Source organism: Pseudonaja textilis, chromosome 2, assembly GCF_049901715.1.
Source record: "Pseudonaja textilis isolate UNSWEBS1 chromosome 2, rPseTex1.2, whole genome shotgun sequence".
Classification (NCBI taxonomy): Eukaryota; Metazoa; Chordata; class Lepidosauria; order Squamata; family Elapidae; genus Pseudonaja; species Pseudonaja textilis.
The window spans coordinates 89961402-89980151 of NC_141991.1; the positions used below are offsets into that span (position 1 = coordinate 89961402).

The 18750-nt window shown below is 40.1% G+C and overlaps 1 protein-coding gene across 1 annotated transcript in view; it reads right to left on the reverse strand.

Moving 5' to 3' along the window:
- DOCK2 (dedicator of cytokinesis 2) overlaps positions 1 to 18750 on the reverse strand; it is a 316322-nt gene that overhangs the window by 63075 nt on the left and 234497 nt on the right. The window contains exons 30-33 of the mRNA XM_087924559.1: positions 13192 to 13270; positions 5759 to 5859; positions 5605 to 5663; positions 240 to 388 (exon numbers count right to left, since the gene is read on the reverse strand). Coding sequence (XP_087780685.1) covers positions 240 to 388; positions 5605 to 5663; positions 5759 to 5859; positions 13192 to 13270 — 388 coding nt within the window. The remainder of the gene's footprint in view (positions 1 to 239; positions 389 to 5604; positions 5664 to 5758; positions 5860 to 13191; positions 13271 to 18750) is intronic.

An 18750-nucleotide genomic window follows, 5' to 3' on the forward strand; every position in this document is an offset into this window, starting at 1 on the left:
GTGATTCGAACTTAATACCATGTGATTTTGTAATGACATTTTACAGTATATGAATTATTTTTTATTTTTAAGTGTGGGTCCTCAAATTCTAAGTTCACAGCAGAACTGCAAACCTTCTCCTTTCCTTTAGTTTACATAGAACTAGTGAAGAATCACACATTAAAATGAATTCATTCATCTAATATTTAAGAATAACAGCAGTTACCAAATTACCAAATAATACACAAAACTTATAATACCTTTTTGAATTCACCAGTATTTTTATATTCACATAGCATCATGTCAAAGAATATTGGGATGGTAGCTTTACGCAGTTCAGCTTCAGGGATGAGGGTCATTTCTAAGATTGGCCCAACCATTCCTGGAATAAAGCAGATTTTATTCTGTCCTGGAACAATACAAGAAAAGAAAATTAATAATATCAACAAATGGTGCACCATTATTTCAATACCATTATAACATTTCTATTTCAGTGTTTTATTTTAACTTTCCTTCTGGATTTTAGGGTGGATTTTTTTTTTTTTTGAATGTTGATGATTCAATATTTCTAGTTGAGAAACAAACTATTTACAAAAGAACACCAAACACTTTTTCACATCAGTTTTGTAACTCTTGGATTGTTTACAATGTAATAAAATATTTGTGATGATTTCTGTGATGGAAGAAGCAATGATTCAAAATATGTAAAATATTTAATGCTAAAAATATGTAATGCAGAAACTGAATAAGCAATTACTAAATAAACCAGGTACTCCCGATAGCAGTCAGTTTCTTGGTTCTTTCACTAGTTGCAATTTGATTTCTTGACTTCTGCTTCAATTGAGAGGTCCTTGGTGCTCTCTGAGCTTGCTGATTTTCTTGTGGATGTTTCATTACCCAAACCAGGCAACATATTTAGTGTTAGTAAGGAGTGCAGTTTGCTATCAGGTTATAATCTGGTGTCTTGCTTATTTGTGTGGGTGGGGGAAGTCTTAGAGATTCCTTGGTTGGACTGTTTACTGTTGGCTTCTTTGGCAGTTTCTTGATTGGGGTATTGTTTACTTGATTGTGGAATGGGACAACTTGCCACAGCCAACTTGCTTCGGCCAACTCACCCCAGCCAATTCGCTGCAGAACAACCCACAATGGCCAACTCAATATGGGACAACTTGCTGTGGGACAACTAACAATTTTATTTAATTATTTAAATATATTTTTAAAAATTTTGCCACTCACATTTTATTCTGTCCCTCCTTCTGATTCTTTTTTTAAAATTATTATTCTTCTATTCCACCATTTCTTGATATTAGTGTAAATCTAATAGCACCTTGGAGCTAATCGATGCTGATTTGGGTGCTGATTGCTAGTAAAGAGATGCTTGGGTTATTTTGTTCTCTTTTTGGCTGCTTGATTGTCCCTTTTGCATAGTATGCTTTACTTAGTTATTCTGTTATGGTTAAATTAATAAATTACAACCAGAATGATTTCTTCCCAGTTATTCACCTGTAAGCTACTACCCCACATCATCATGTGCAAAGCACTCAACTCAGGGGTGGGTTTCTACCAGTTCTGTCCTCCTCTGTAGAACTGGTAGCTCTGAAGAGCAGCCGGTTCTATGTCTGTTGATGGTTTTGCTCCCCTGCCCCCCCCAGGGTCTTACCTGATTTTTATTTCCTGATTTTGCAACTTCAGCTGCCAAACGAGGCCCAGCTGCAGTTTAAAAAGCAGGAAAAGAGGGCTGTTTCAAAGACTGCGTTTCTGCACACAGCATGCTGATGATGATTTACAGGCGTGCAGCTCACAGCGAGCAGGGAAGCTCGCAAATCCCGAACCAGTAGTTAACCCTGTCGTATCCCACCCCTGGCTCAACTATATATGAAACAATTTGAACAAACTGAGATAGGATGATTGATGGATGAATGGATAGATAGATGGATAGATAGATGGATAGATAGATTAGATAGATATAGATAATCAGTGTTTCACAAGTTGGTATTTTGATTTTTTTTCCTGATAGCTGCATTCCCAAGATATCTGGAGAGTGTTAAGTTAGGGATGACAGCTAAATGATATGTAACTCTATTGTCCTTTCTGTGGCAGTATTGCATTATAAGACTTAAGTCTCCACTATTGTTATGGTCGTGTTTCAAGATTGCACTATAATATATTTGTTTACTATTACATACAAAGCATATTGCATATCAGATAACCTAAATGAGTTGGGTGAATGTACACAATCTTATTTTAATGGTTACTGTTCCCAACATTTAATCAATGAATATTCTTGGAAGAGAAAATAATTCTATTTCCTCATTTCTGCCCATCAAAACCAATTTATCAGAGAAAACATTACACTAGCCTCTGATATATTCTCTTGTCTCTGTCACAATTGAAAAAAACACATCTGCTTTCATTCCTAGATGAATAATGCCAACCATTAGAAAGCTCAGAATAGAAATGATGTCCTGGTAACTCCATTATAGATTGGCTGCAGAATGACTTAAAGCCACATGAAATAGAGCGCCACTGGAGTCTGCCTTAGGAAGCATTTGCAATTATGACAGATGATAAAAAGAAGAAGGAAGAAGCTTGTAAATGTCAGCTCCAACAAGAAAAGCAGGCCTTGAAATATTTCTTAGTGATTCCTCAGCCCCGTGTGTGTGTGTGTGTGTGTGTGTGTGTGTGTGTGTGTGTGTGTAAAACAAAGTAAAATTACAATAAGGTACAAAGTATGGGTTGATCACCTTTATAGTTCTCCCTCCTGCAGTACTTAATCATGGGTAATGTTTCAGAGAAGAGAGACGAAAAAGCAGCAGCAGGTATAGGTTTGATTCCCTATATTACATTACAGACAAGCATCTGTCCCAGTAAACAACCAAATGCATGGTGATGAACTCTGAACATTCTTTTGCAAAGTCTAATTTGCCAACTTGACAGTCAACAAATACAGCATTCACATTTGATTAAGTAAAAAAGGGTCATTGCTCAATTTCATTTTAAAGTCTCGCTATAACTAAATCTTGGGTAGCTGTATATTTCCAGTTGCAGAACAATAGATGAAGGGACAACTTAGCTGCCACCAAGCTCCTAATCTTTCAAAAAAATCTTTATTTACAGAAATATGCTATGCAACATCAAGAAAATTGATGGATGCTTCAAAATCTTCCTTTCTTTACCAGCATCACAAAACTTAAAACAGTTGAGTAAACTTTTCCAGTATAATGCATTCTTGTTTTACATACTTAAAACATCTTGTATCATTTTAAAACTATAGCTCATTGTTAAAATCAAATTAGTATGCAAGTATCAATAACGGTGGTCAGCACAAAAATGAAAAATTACAATAGTTTCCATCCACTAAGTAGGAAATTTATCCTTGAGGTAAGAGCCCTGAGAAATTAACAGCTATAATTCTCTAGCCTAAAAAAATAAGAAAGGTATGCCATTCATAGCATCTAAATCTATTGCTTTCAATACTTTCTGGTTAAAATGTGACACTGAGAGAAATTTTAGATATGGTACAAACTCATGTGTGGAATTATAATCTCCCAGAATTTCCACAATAAATAAAATTTGGCATTAGATTTATTTATCAAATATGAGGTTATAACTTCTCCAATGGGAAAATTTCAGCATCCTTGTAGCATGTTAAAGTTAGCCCAGGGTACTAAACTGGAATATGTTTGGTAATATTAATAGAAATTAATGGAAAGAAGGAGGTTAAAAGTCACCTTATTTCAGAAAAGTCATAGCAGGGCGAAACTATGTTTTTATTTCAGGATAGAAATGCAAAAGATATTTGGCTATAACTATCATTGTTTTCAACAGTGTATTGTACTAATAGCTGTTGATTGTTATAAACTGCATTTGGTGACATGGGCAGTTATATAAATATGCTTGCTGAATAAATAAATACTTTTAGAATTTGTCTTATTCCATTAAAAGTCATTTTTCAAAATTATTGAACTTTACAACATTGCCTGCAAACATATGATTTAAGCTGATGGAACTAAGTGTTACAATTATTACATTTCCATTAGTTTAAAAAAAATGAATTATCAGTTTTAGAAATCAATACTGGAGTAATATAACATTGGTAAAACTAATCAATTTTCTCTAAATGTGATATGCTCTGTAAATTTAATATTTTTCTTCCACTGAAATTCTTAAATTGCATACAATTTTATCTATCAAAATATTGCATCAAATTGTTAAAAATATTTTAATCTCTTGTTCTGAGTTTGTTAATTAATACTTGCTGGTTTCTCAACTTTTTAATTTAAGAAAAAAATACAAGTTCTATAAACCTCCTTCTGAGAATTGTAACTCTTTGATGATTTGTAATTGTTCAATAAGTTTACATATGAATAGCGGAAGAAAAATAATACTTTTTTCCTGGAGAAAAATTGTACAACATATAATTAAACATGGTATTCCATTATAATCAAGGGAATTTTTTCAAGTAACTGTAACAGAAGTTCCATCTTTATTCTGTATCAATTTGATATTAAGCAGCCGCTTTTATCATTTTGTTGTGTTTTTCTAATTTCAAGAAAAATGTGACTGTATTGTTGGGTACAATGGCAAAACAGTCTCATCTAACAATGACTATTCTGAAATAACAACATAGATAGGAACAAGAAATAAAATTAAGGCTGATATATGGAAACCTAAATAAACAGATTGTTTTTCCTTTGCATGAAAACAAACAGACACACTTGCTGAAATAAACCTTAGTGGCTGGACATTTGCTTTTCTTGCACAGAAGCTTCCCTTCAAGCTGCAAAATTACCTTGAATTATAATTACAGACCAGCTGTATTATTATTATATGGAGCTGTAATGGACCAGTTCCAATTTGATCCCTGCTGACTTGGCAGTAAATTAATTAAAGTTGAAGCTCAGCTTATTCAACTCTTACTTCCTTGTCCCCGTTGTACATTCTTTCCCTAGGCTTTGACAGTACCGCAACGTATTTACTGTACTTAGAAATTCGGAATCCAAATATTACTCAACAATACATGTTGGTCATTGTATACGTATGAACAAAACAAAAAATGTTGTTAATGTAAAACAGAAGGTATAAATGTTTTAATTGAGAGAAAAAGAGTAGAATCAGCTCTACATTTCTATAACCAAAACTCCTCTCCAGGGATATTCGTATCTCTGGACGGGCGCTCATTTTCTAAACTATCTAACTAACTAAACTAAACTATCACTAAAAAAAAGACATTCTCTAAAACTGATATCCAGGAATGTTATTTCCTTTACCCAGGATGATCCATGTGAAGGGCGGTTTTTATAACTATAAAGTTAGTAGTGGACAAGGTGATCACAATCCCTCTTGCTAAAAATGAAAGGTCTTTGCCTAGTCCTCTTTGTACTTTTTTCAGTGTATCTCCTTGTTCCAGTTCTTAATCATATTGAATAATGTTGCATGTGTAGAAATGTCTATGATGCTATCTGCCAGACATTCAGGCACACATCTTGTAAATAAGATGACAGATATTTCATGAGACAAGATAAATGTAATAAAAACAATTTTAATAAAATGGAACATCTCATTAGAAAAGGTCTCCATCAGAATCAGAAGAACCCATCGTTGCTTTCAAATACTCTAACTTACCAAGTTTGTACCACATGTCACGGATAGCAAAACCAATTAAACGTCTCATGTCTCCATATCTGAAAGGTAAAGCAGAAGTCATTATCTTAATCCCAGCTTTCTTGTCTAAATGAGAAGCAAAAATCACTTTTCAATGATTAAAAACAAGACCTACTTGTTCAGGATCTTAATGCATTTACCATGGGAGAATTGCTCTAGCTGCAAGGTGTCCTGGGTGATAAAAGCCACTGCAAGATGAAAATAGTTGTTCCAGAGCTGTAAATTGAGCAGAAGACAGAACACTGAATTGTTATAATGCATCTCTTCTGAAATGGAAGGTTGTATTAAGCTGTGTGAAACCTAAATAATTTATGAAGGCAGCCAGCAAAAAGGATTTAATATGATGCAAAGTTATGTGCTATTATTACATTGCAATTAGAATAAAAAGACGAGAGTGCGGTTTTTATATTCACTGGCCTGCATTCCCTGAGTAGCATCTGGAGATTCACATAAACAATAAAGTTACCGCACTAAAGTTAGCTGATAACTTTTCATACACCAGGTTCAGAATAATTTTCCATTTCCAACCAAGGAATGTAGCTTTAGAGCTAAAAATTATAATATCATAAGTTCTTCATAATTGCTTCATGGGAAAAAATCTCCTTGATTTTAACAAAATTAAATTCCCAAAAATATATATGGAATAAGGCCAAAAATAATCTATTATTTTTAACCTCAAGAATTATATTATGAAGCTGTGAAGAGTTCTGGATTTTCATCTGGATTTTGTAGCTATGAATAAAATGTTGGCGACTGCGTCCGGGTCCGATGCGCATAGAGACTACCCGATCCGTGTGAAAAAACGCAAGCGGGGAACAGAGGACTGCCAGACGCTCAAGGTGGCCACCTGGAATGTGGATTCGCTGACTGGACGCTCGACCGAGATCGTCAGGGCCATGCGGGACAGGAAGCTGGACATCTGCTGCCTCCAGGAAACTCGCTGGAAGGGCAACAAGGCTACGACTATAGACGGCTACAAGATCATATACACCAGCTGTAAGGAAAACCGCGGCGGTGTAGCTGTGGTTGTCAGTCCAAGCTGGCAAAGTTCCATCGCAGAAGTTAAGCGCCTCACAGAGCGACTGATGATAATCGTCGTAGCGACCGAGAGGCAGCGCCTACACATCTTGTCCGCCCTCGCCCCTCAGACCGGATGTCACGAGGAGGAGAAGGATACCTTCTGGGAACTGCTCGACATCCAACTCAGGCAGATCCCACACGAAGATGACATCATCATCTCGGGCGACCTGAATGGTCATGTAGGGCGGGACAAAACGGACACCAGTGCCACGGTGGGCACGGCACAGGCGATACGAATGAGAATGGCCAGAGGATCCTGGACTTTGCCGACTCCCATGATATGACCATCACGAATACCTGGTTCATTAGGCGAGAATCTCAACTCCTCACCTACCATAGCAGAAACAGGAGCCACCACACACAGATCGACTACATCATCGTACGACGAAGAGCCGCTAAAAAGCGTGCTCAACGCCAAGGTGTACCCGTATGAATCGAGCAGTCAGCACAGGCCGCTGATGGCGAAGATCAGGATCAGCAAGCCCAAGACCAGGATTGACAAAGGAATGCAGACCAGCCACGAATCAAGTGGTGGAACCAGAAGAAGATGGCGGGACCCCTCATCAAACCGGAGCAGTTCCTGCAGATGGTCGACGGGCCACAGGAAGCGTGGTCCATGCTGAAGAGCACTGTTCACACTGCTGGCTGCCAACAGCTTGGTTGCACCAAGCCAGGACGGAGACGCATCGAGCGAGATACATGGCTCTGGACACCGGAAGTACAAGATGCCGTACACCTGAAGAAACGGCTCTACAAGGCCTTTCTTCAGGACAAGACCAGCGAGAAGCTCTGCGAATACAAGGCGGCCAAAAAGGCAGCCAAGAAAGCAGTAGCGACAGCCAGAAGCTCCCACTACGATGACATCTACGAGAAGTTGAACACGCGAGAAGGCGAGAATGAGATCTACCGCCTAGCCAAAAGCAGACACAGGAAGACCCTGGACATTGACCAGTTTCATGGGATCAACGACGAAAGGGGAAATTTGATCGTCAACCCCAGAGGCGCTGCGGAGAGGTGGCGGCAATACTTCGAGAAGATCTCCACGAGGAGTTCCCACATCCACGAACCCCGCGAGGTGACCCAGTTGAAGGCCCAGTCTCAGGCATTTATGCCAGCGAGGTCGCCGACGCCATCAAGGCCATGAAAAGCGGTAAGGCAACAGGACCAGGCGACATCCCTGCCGACTTCTGGAAAAAGGCACTACCGGGCTTGGCATTGTGGCTGTGCGAGCTGTTCAACAACATCGTCTCCACGGGAAAAGTGCCACACGACTGGTACCGCAGCACCACTGTTCCGATCTGGAAGGGAAAGGGCAGCCCAGCGGACTGCTCCAACTACAGACCGGTCAGGTTACTGTCACACACTATGAAGATCTTTGAACGCGTCCTTGATAAGCGCATTCGGGACATCGTCGACATCAGCGTCAACCAGGCTGGATTCATCAAGAACTGCGGCACCACCGACGCCATCTTCGGTGTGCGGATGCTGATGGAGGCTCACAGAGAGAAGAAAATCCCGCTCCACACCGCCTTCCTAGACTTGGAAAAGGCCTTCGACCGAGTCCCGCACAATCTCATCTGGTACGCACTGCGAGATCACGGCGTGCCTGAGCTGCTCGTACAATGGGTCCAACTCCTATACAGATGTCACAAAAGCCGTGTAAAAGCGGCAGCTGGGATATCAGAGGAGTTTAATATTACCATCGGCGTACACCAGGGCTCTGCTCTCTCACCACTGCTGTTCATTCTGGTGATGGACACAATTACACACGACCTGTACACGCCCGCCCCATGGACGCTGCTCTACACCGATGATGTGTTCCTGGCCAACCTGTGCAAGGCTGAACTCGAGCACCGAGTCCAACAGTGGCACGACCGCCTCGAGCAGTTCGGGCTCCGGCTGAACCTAAAGAAGTCCGAATACCTGACCACTGACAATGAAATGACAGGCTCCATCCACGTGAATGGGCAGGAGCTACCGCGCGCCTCCACCTTCAAGTACCTGGGAACTACTCTTGGGGAAGAAGGCCTACTACAAACTGAGGTGGCAGCCAGGATCAATGCAGCGTGGGGCAAATGGAAGTCCGTCACGGGCATCCTCTGTGACAAGAAGATGCTGATGCGCCTGAAGGCGAAAATCTATAACTCTGTGGTGCGCCCCGTGGCCATATACGGCGCAGAGTGCTGGCCGACGACCAAAGAAGTCGAAAGCAGACTCCAGATAATGGAGATGCGAATGCTCCGATGGTCGGTAGGCCTCACCCTACTCGATCGCGTCAGGAACGAAGAAGTGCGTAGACGGTTCAACGTCGTGCCCATCCCCACGGTCATGAGGCAGTCCCGGCTACGATGGTTCGGCCACGTGAGCCGCGCCAAGGAAGAATCCATCATCAAATCTGTAATGAAGGTGACTGTCGGAGGAGCGAGACCGCGTGGTAGACCTAAACAACGCTGGATGGACACGATCAAGGCCGATCTAGAGATCGCGAAGGCAGACCCGACATGCGTGGCAGACAGAGAGGTGTGGAAGCAGTACTCAAGGACATTAGCGGACCTCGCCCGAGCGCGAGACAAACGCTGAAGAAAAAGAAGAAGAAGAAGAATAAAATGTTGACCACATTTCTCAATGATGAAAAACAGAAATACATAATTCTATGATTTGGAATTAAATTTTGTCCCTAGTTTTCAAATATCAGTATAGCAATATTTTAATAGAAAATTTAACTATAGCAAAATTTATCTAGAAAAAGCTGCAACACCTTGATCAAAATAGTTCCTCATTTTTCCACACATGGGAGATTTTTTCCATACATAATATTTTTATAGTTTATATATTTCAGCAAACTATAAATTGTGAGTGGTATTTATTTCTATACTGCCTCTTAGTAAACTTCAGAGAAGAATACTATAAGAAATACAGCCATATGTATGACAATGTGAAGTACTAGAGTACTAGAGCAGAGGTCTCCAAACTTGGCAACTTTAAGACTTGTAGACTTCAACCACCAGAAATCTCCAGCCTCCAACCTCTGAATATCTCATGTTCTTTTTTTCTATATATACTGTATGTTGGCTACTAAAAGCAAGAAAAGTACTGTCTGTGCCATTTGCTCTTTTTTCATTTTTAAAATTAGCAGACTTACCTTCCCTGCAATGTCTCCCTTGTATTCACATCAGACCTCAATCATATCATAGGGTAAATTAAAATTCAAAATTAATTGTCCCAAAACCCTTTATTAAATAAGTTTGCATTATGATCAAAACATAAGCCAGCCTATCAAAAAAAGGTTACTTAATATACAATGTAATTCGTTAGGATAAACAATTAATTAATGTCACAGATTCAAATGCTTAGTTTTAAAAAGATAGAACGAATTGTTTCTTAATTTAAAGCACAAACACACATTTTAGCATCATTATTGTTGTTTTTCATATTGTTTCTTCACAGCCCAATCAATGCCAATACTATTTTCTTCAACTTTTTCAATCATATTCTTGTATCAGGTACAGTGTTAGATGGACAATCAAATCAGCCTTAAGAGGATCATAACGTTTTTATTCTCACTTTTGCTGCCTGTAAGACCATGCCTATAATTTTTGATGGGAGTTAGAGGCAGCAAAGCATGTTTGAATGGCATACAACACAATCATAGTGGCATACAGCACAATATCCTTTTTGAAAAGCCTTTCTCCCAGATCCCCATCTATCAGCATGATGTTTCTATAGCACTAAATTCTCCTGATCTAAAAGAAAGCTTTGTTTGTAAAAATGGAGGGAAGTGTTCATCAAAGGAAAAGAGATAAGAAAATAGAATGGTGCACTCTTGTTGAGTTGAAAAACAAGTGAAGTTTCTTTTTTCTAATGTTGCCTTTCTGTTTCTGGTCTTCATGAAATTACATACAAACAAATAAAAACACTCCAGTAAGGATTAGGATCAGCGTTTTCTCCTGAAACTTCTGGAACAACTAACTCCAGTGAGTTTTCAAAAAATGAAACATATACAGGCAGTGCAAAGTAAGCATATAAAAATATGAGATCAAAGGTATGCTTAATAATTTACAATTCTTCCATAGCCACTATCTCACCTTGTGATTCTGGGCAATTTATGGTAAAAATTTAAACATAGCACATTGAAAAGATTATCAAAATAAGGCCATCAAAATCCCATATCTGCTGGATCCAAGTAGCAACCCAATGTCGAAAGAAAAATCACATCTTCATGGTTTTCTAAAAAGCTAACAAGTTTGGAGACAAATGGATTTCTTATAACCCCTAATATCTAAATTTCCAGGAAGGAAATTTCTCTGTGAACTACCTCCTAAAAGGGTTGACACCCTTTATTAATGGTCCAGAAGCCAAATTCAGTCCTGCAGTGAAATAACAGAAATAATCTCTCCTCTTTTATTCATCATTTTATATTTAATATGCTTTAGCTATCTTGTTTTAAGTGATATCTATTTTACTTCCTAGGTTATAATTTTTTTAACCCTTTCACAGGTAATTAAGACCATTAGAGTGGTGTATTTTTTCTTTGTTATTTTATCTTTATATTATTTCATCTATTTATTTTTCTTTTGTGTTATATATTTTACAAATTTTGCTAGTCATTATTGAATAAACATTATTTTGTTTTCTTTTAACTCAATGCAGTATATATCTAATAGCAATGTTAGAAAAACAACAATAAATTGTCCATTAAAATAGCATATATTTTATATTGTACAAATATTGCATTTGTTTTCTAAAATATTGTTAGTACAGGATGATTAGAGAAGGAATGGGAAGAATCTCAAGGTTCATGTTGTTTCTACTCTATTCAATAAAGTGGAACTTTTGAGTTATTCCCCCATATTGAGATGTTCAAGCCTTCATCTGGAAAAAAGGAGAAACAAACACAGAAGGGGGAGCTGAAGGGACAAATGAAGGAAGGGAGAAGGAGAGAGAGAGAGAAATTGATGCGTGAAGTTTTCTATCACCACATGAGGAGAATAAATCTCACTTGATAGAATCCCATTTTCTGTGCAATTCTTAAAGAGAAAGGATCAATCTAAATTCAGGGCTAGAGCAAAGTCATAAATTTCCCTATTCTGTCCCCGTTACTGAACTCCCTCACAATTCAAGCACACACATATAGAAATCCATAGAAAGCCATGTCCTGTTATTTTGTGAGGGGAAAAATAGAATTGTGCTGTGGAATGTATGATGTCCACCCATTGGTATACAGTGAATATGGTGCAACAGATGTTTGCATTTTCATTGTGTCAATTTGGCAAAAAAAAAGTTAAAGTGCTTTGAATGACTTTTCATAATTTTTAAAACATCTCAGCTGTTAGATCATAAATAAGTAAATTATAATAAAAGTCAATAAATATGCATTGGATGCTGCATGTAAGTTTCAAGGGATTCAAAACTCCCAGAACACGCATTTCTTGTAAGATCAGCAAAACAATTATGCCAACCAATTCTCCAACTTTCTAACATCAGCATATAGCAAGTTCTAAATCAAAGGAAAGTGTTAAATGTTAATTGCTTTGGCAGGATTATTAATTTCTGATGTAGGTTTGCAATAAAGATAACTTTGCGGGCTGCCCCTAAAAGAGAACAGAATGGAACAATTTGCCCTTCCCAACTTGCCACGACCATTTTGCCGTGGCCAACTTGCTGTGGGACAACTGGCCATGGACAAATTCAGAGAGGATAACTCAATGCGATAAATGATATCCACCATCGTTTCTTTGACATTATTTCTATTTTTGTCTTATCCCCCTGAAAGTTGAGCAGCTTAATGGCTTGGGTGGGGGGCAGGGGGGAGGTTGGTTACATCATCTATCTTCTTGTTTTTTTGTTATATTTTATTTTATTTTAACTTTTATCTGTAAGCCAGGCAAATGCTATCGAATCACGCAGTCTCAAAACTGAAATAATAAGAACAGTGGGAAGAAAAAGAAAATCTGGCATGCCAGTCACATGCAGTCTGTTAAATCTCAGAGAGTAAAGAAAATTATGCTTTATCATTCATGCTCTGGCTTGAAAAGAGCTATTACTTAATATGCATTCATTTACATTAATATTATTCACATTTACTATACAAATTTTATAAACCATATTTTTACTTGTCACATTCTGGGAGAAGTAGGACAAAAAGGAAGCTTAAGGTCCTTTCTGAGGCCTTCTTGAGATATAATTTTGATTTTACACTGTGTGCCTCACATTACTTGCAGTAACAAATTCTGCCTGATAATTCACATTTTTGGTACTTTCCTTGCTTGCTCTGATGCTATATTAAAATATTTAATTATCTGTGAATTCAATCTGAGAAAAGGATAGGTATGCTAAGTCTTTATCTTCTTGAGGTCTTGCTATAAATAATATTTGTTTCTACATGCTAGATAATTTCATCAATAACTTGATGCAAAACAAGTAATTTCTGGTTTTGCTTTGTTTTGTTTAAAAAAATAAGCCACTTACTTGTTCTTCAAAATTCATGTTTTCCAGAAACTTGTGATTCATAGTCTCAGAAAATTTGTTGATGGCTCTCAGAAATACTCTAAAAGAAAAACAAGATGAAAAATCAAGCAGTGATCTTTTCTAAAATTATACAATGTCAGGAGTTGACATACAAATTAAGTGGAGAGCCACCAAATTTGGAAATACGGCTTCTGAGAGACCTACATTGTATTAAAAAGATTAAAAAAAACAAAATAATGAAAACAAAGGAGAAAAAAACATACAACAATACCATACGGCATAAGTGAGGCCAAGCAACATATTTTGCTTCCGAAACCATGACAGGACTGGCCTAATGTCCAGGGAGCAGCCAAGTTTTCAAGGCATTATAAGAGGCAACAGGGCTATTCCCATTCAAATCTAATAGAGTTATGTTATGCCAAAGGGCACAGCATGTAACTAAGAGTTAGAATATGAATTGCTCTCAACAATATATAATAAATGATTCATTATATACAAAGTCATATTTCTTTCAATTTCTGATTTGAAATATATCCAAAATAGTTCTCACCACTGCAGATCAGAAGACTTTTGGTGTGCTACGGAACCACAGTTGTTTGTGTGAATACAGCATAATAAATCTTTCACATTCAATATGCTTCCCATGACATAGTTCCATGCTTACTTTTAAAGGACGAAGGGCTTTTATTAATTGATCAGCCAAACAGAAATATTAACTTCTTTAATCATTTAGACTGAACCTTGGCTCATTAGAATTAGCCTCCTACATAGTGCCTAGCAATATAAAAACCCACAGCTATTAAATTATATTTACTTGCCAATTATTTTCTATTAGCTATACAGGATATAATTTGAATTAATAAAACCACTGTTGGTATAGGAACCCAACAAGTCTCCTGTAATTAAACAAAAAAGCAAATCAGAATAAGAACCAGGGGCAACTTTTCCTTTTCTTGTTTTTTCTTGACTTTAAAATAATGCAATTGTACCTTTAGTTTGTTCCTAGACTGTAATAATTATCATACAGTCAGAGAAAAACAATGGGGTCACAATAAACAAAGGTTATTTGGAAATAGGCTAGCTACCTCAAAAGAGGAGGCCAGGTAACCCACTACATAAAGTGGCAATGAGAAAAACCAAATAAGTGAGTATGTGACTATTATTTCTGTATATAGAGCTTGCCTTTGAAAGACAGCTACTGCAAGAAGACTTTGGTTAAGGCTTTCTAATTTTTCTTCGAGAAGAATTATCAGGAGTTATTGGATTCTTGTGAGGTTGTCCAATTGGTTATAGTTCTGCCTATTTAGTGAAGTGTGATAGGTGGAATTCATATTGAAGTCTGCCCCAGTTGACTCATAAAAGCAAAAGATAGCAGACCTCTATTCACAAAGTTGCCGTTTAATTTTGAAAAATTGAGCCCACTTTTTATTGTGAGATAGGAAAAAATGGAAGATTTTTTTTTTGCCTTCTTAATCTTTGTTACGATCTTTTGATCAAGATAGTATAATTTACACATACCAGTCCCTTTCCAAAAACTAACTGAACATTTTCAATGCACAACATTAAATGTCCTGGTCTGTATAGATAAATACAATAATTAGTACAATGAAGAAAGTGTTATAGTGTTATATTCTTCTTCATTTAGAATATAACAGAATTGCTGCTAAATTCTAGACTAGTAGAGATCTCTTTTCTTTTTTCTGGAAAAAGGTGTCATCTTTTGCCAGTTGTATTTTAATAATAGGAAACCAACTCACAAATACTGCAAGATGGAATAGATTTTCAACATGTCCACCAACATTAAATATGAAAGTTTTCAGATTCACAAAAAGTCTAATGCATGAACTTTGGTAAGGTTTGTTATTGAATAATGGAATTTGAATAGATTTTTCTTGATAGAAATGCTTCATTCTGAAACAAGAACATAAAATAATAGGATTGGAAGGGTTTGGGGAGATCTTCTAGCCCAAGCCCCTACTCAAGCCCCTACATCATTCCAAACAAATGGCTGTCCAATCTCTTCTTGAACACTTCTAGTAGTGGATCACCCAAACATACAGAGGTAAGCTATTCCACTGATCAATTGTTCTCAGTGTCAGGAAATTTCTCTTTAGTTCTAGGCTGGATCTCTCCTTAATAGTTTCCACCCATTTCTTCTTGTCCTGCCCTCAAGTGCTTTGGAGAAGGGGCATTGGTCCTACCTAAACACTTCTTCTCAGGGAGCCGAAGGGAGAATCCAGGATAGGACGGGGTAGTCTCTAGTCTCATAGATCTGCAGACCAAGTTGAAAAACTGAGGGTACACCCCTGTAATGGTCCCCAGTTCTGAACGACGTCAAAGCGAATCCAGCTGCTCCTCATCCTCTAACAGATAGCCTATTTGATACTGCGAGAAAAAAACATTTTCTCCCTACTCTGACCAGACAGAATACAGGGTGGGACTGGATTCTTCCTTCAGCTCCCTGAGAAGAAGCGTTCAGGTAGGACCAACGCCCCTTCTCCACTGAGCCAAAGGAAGAATCCAGGATGGGACATACCAAAACTGGCTGATGGCTGTCCTACGGGAGGGAACTGGATTGGTCGGAGATCCCCACTTCTACATGAACACCCTGCAGGACTCATCTTCCAAAGGATGCCTCTGCTGAAGCAAAGGAGTCAATTTTATAATTTCTTACAAATGGGGTCACAGATGACCAAGTAGCAGCTCTACAAAAGTCCAGAACTGAAGCCTGCATTGCCCAGGCTGCAGTGGTCACTGTACTCCTGGTTGAGCATGCAGTGATTCTCCTGGGCACAGGAAGAGCCAGTAACTCATGGGCCTTCGCTATACAGGCTCTAAGCCAGTGACCCACGGTAAACCCTGTGACCCAAAGTTGATGGCTGAAAGAAAAGAACAGGGCTTCAGTCCTCCTAAAAGAGGAGGTCCTTTTGATGTATATATGGAGGGCCCTCCTAACATCCGAGGTGTAGGACCTGGACAGAAGTCGGGCAAAATCAACTCCTAGGAGTGATGGAATAAGGAGTTCACCCTGGGCAGAAAGGTATGGCCCACCCCGTCTGCATGGAAAACACACAGGTCCTTTCTAATGGATAAGACCGTCAACTCCGAGATATGCCTGGCCAAAATAATGGCCGCTAAGAATGACATCTTGCATGTGAGTAGGTGAAGACTGACTTCATGCAAGGGTTCAAATGGGGGAGAAGTCAGTGCCTGCAGGACCCTAGGCAAGTCCCAGGTGGGGTAATGGTGGACCACAGGTGGCTTGAAATTAGTGGCTCCACTAAAGAAGGCTTTCACCCTGGGGTGTTGGGCCAGAGTAGTTGAGTCCGAGGCCAAGGCAGCCACCTGTCTCTTCAAGGTACTGGGGGCAAGACGTCTGTCAAACCTGTCCTGCAGGAACTCTAACACATTTGTCACAGACACAGCAGTAGGTTCCAATAGATGACTGGCACACCAGCCACAGAAAATCCTCCACAATGCATCGTATATCCTGGTTGTGGAAGGTCTTCTGGCCACCTGGATGGTCTGAATGACCCTTCTGGAAAACTACTCCTGTTTCAGGAGCACCCACTCAAGCGCCAGACAACCGAAACCAGGCTGGATCTAGGTGCTCAATCGGGCCCTGGCTGAGGGAGATCCTGTGCAGGGGAATTCTCCAGGGTCTGGCAACCGACAAACCCACCAGGTTGGCAAACCATGGGTGCCTGGGCCAGTAAGGGGCTACCAACAGAACCTCTGCCTTCTCTGTCAGTACCTTTCTGATTGTCCTCAAAATCAGGGGAAGGGGGGAAGGCATATAATAGCCCTTGGGGCTACCTGCACCGGAGAGCATTGTCCCCTTTTGCTCCAGTGCTGGGAACCATGCAAAGAAACTTGGGAGCTGTGAGTTCTCCATAGATGCAAAGAGATCCAGAATCGGATGGCCAAACCGTTCTGTCATCTCCTGGAACAGACTGGGATGCAGTCACCATTCTGACTGGTCGACTGTGGTCCTGCTCAACCAGTCTGCTTGCACATTGGAAACTCCCGAGATGTTTTCTGCTCGCAGGACAACAGGTGTCTCTCCGCCTGTACCTGAACAACCTGCACAACCAAGTCACCTTCTGCATTAGAGATCGGGAGTGAGTGCCCCCCTGCCAGTTTAGGTGGGCCTTGGTGGCCACATTGTTTATGAGGGGAAAAACCTGTCTCCCCATCACCTCCTGCCTTAGATCCTTGAGAGTTAAGCAGGCAGCCCTGAGCTCTAACCAATTTATGTTGTGGGCGAACTCCTCCCATGATCCCCTAACCTCAACTCCCAGGTGGGCTCCCCAACAATACAGACTGGCATCAGAGGTGATGGTAATCCTCTGGGGCTCCCTGTACAAGCAACCCTGATCTATGGCTCAGGACTGCTACCAATGGAGAGAAAGAAGAACCAGCAGGGGATGTGACCCCTCCTTAGTGAGTCACCCCTGCTCGCCTTCTGGTAGGGGAGCAGGAACCACTGCAGGGTTCGGACATGGAAGCGGACTCTGGAATGATCCCAATGCCCGATATCATCTTGCTGAGAAGTTGAGACAGCAAGATGATAGGTGCCTCTCTAGCAGACAGGATCTGTGATGTGACATCCCTTATACTGTCTCGACGCTCCTGTGAGAGAAAGACCTGGCCAGTTAAGGTGTCTATGATAGTCCCAAAATGCAAGAAACGGTTTGATGGTACTGTGTGGCATTTGTCCAGGTTTATCGAGAACCCATGCTCTCGAAGGATCCTCATTGTCGACATCATATCCTCCTCTGCCTGAGGTCTGGAAGAGGATGCTATCAGGAAGTCATCCAAATAGCATAGGATCCTTATGGGTAAGGATCTGAGGTATGCCGCTATGGCTGCCAGGAGCTTGGTAAAAGTCCATGGGGCTGATGATAGGCCAAATGGGAGAGCCCTGTATTGAAAATGGTGGCTGCCATAGCAAAACCTCAGGAACTGACAGTGGTTGGAGGTAGGCCTTTGTCAGGTCTACTGAAGCCCAAAAAATCTCCCTCCCGCAGGCCCTGTATGATAGAGTGGAGGGAATGCACCTTGAATCTTCAGTAGATTAGATGCCTGTTGAGCACTTTCAAGTTGAGGATTGCTCACCACCTTCATCTCCCCAAGGCCTTTGGAATCACAAACCAAATTGAATAGAACCTCTGTCTCTCCTGGTCTCCAGGAACTGGATGGATGGCCCGAACGTCCAGCAGATGGTGGATCACCGATTCCATGAGATCCCTCTTTGAGGGGGTCCCTTGAGGGGGCAGCACACAAAGGCACTGGGGGGGGGGAGGAAAGAAACTCCTGAGAGAGACCTGACCATAAAGTTGTCAGGATCCAAGCGTCTGTCATGATCTGTTCCCACCTCTGCCAGAACAGCCCCAGACAGCCCCCGGTGAGAGGGGAGGCTTGGGTGTCACTTGCTGCATCTAAAAGGTCTGTTGGAATCCTGAAAGGACCTTCTGTCATCTTGCCTCTGATGCCCTTTGGCGGCAAAGGCCAGTCTATTGGCCTGAAATGAGGATCTTTGGAAGAAGGGCCTACTTT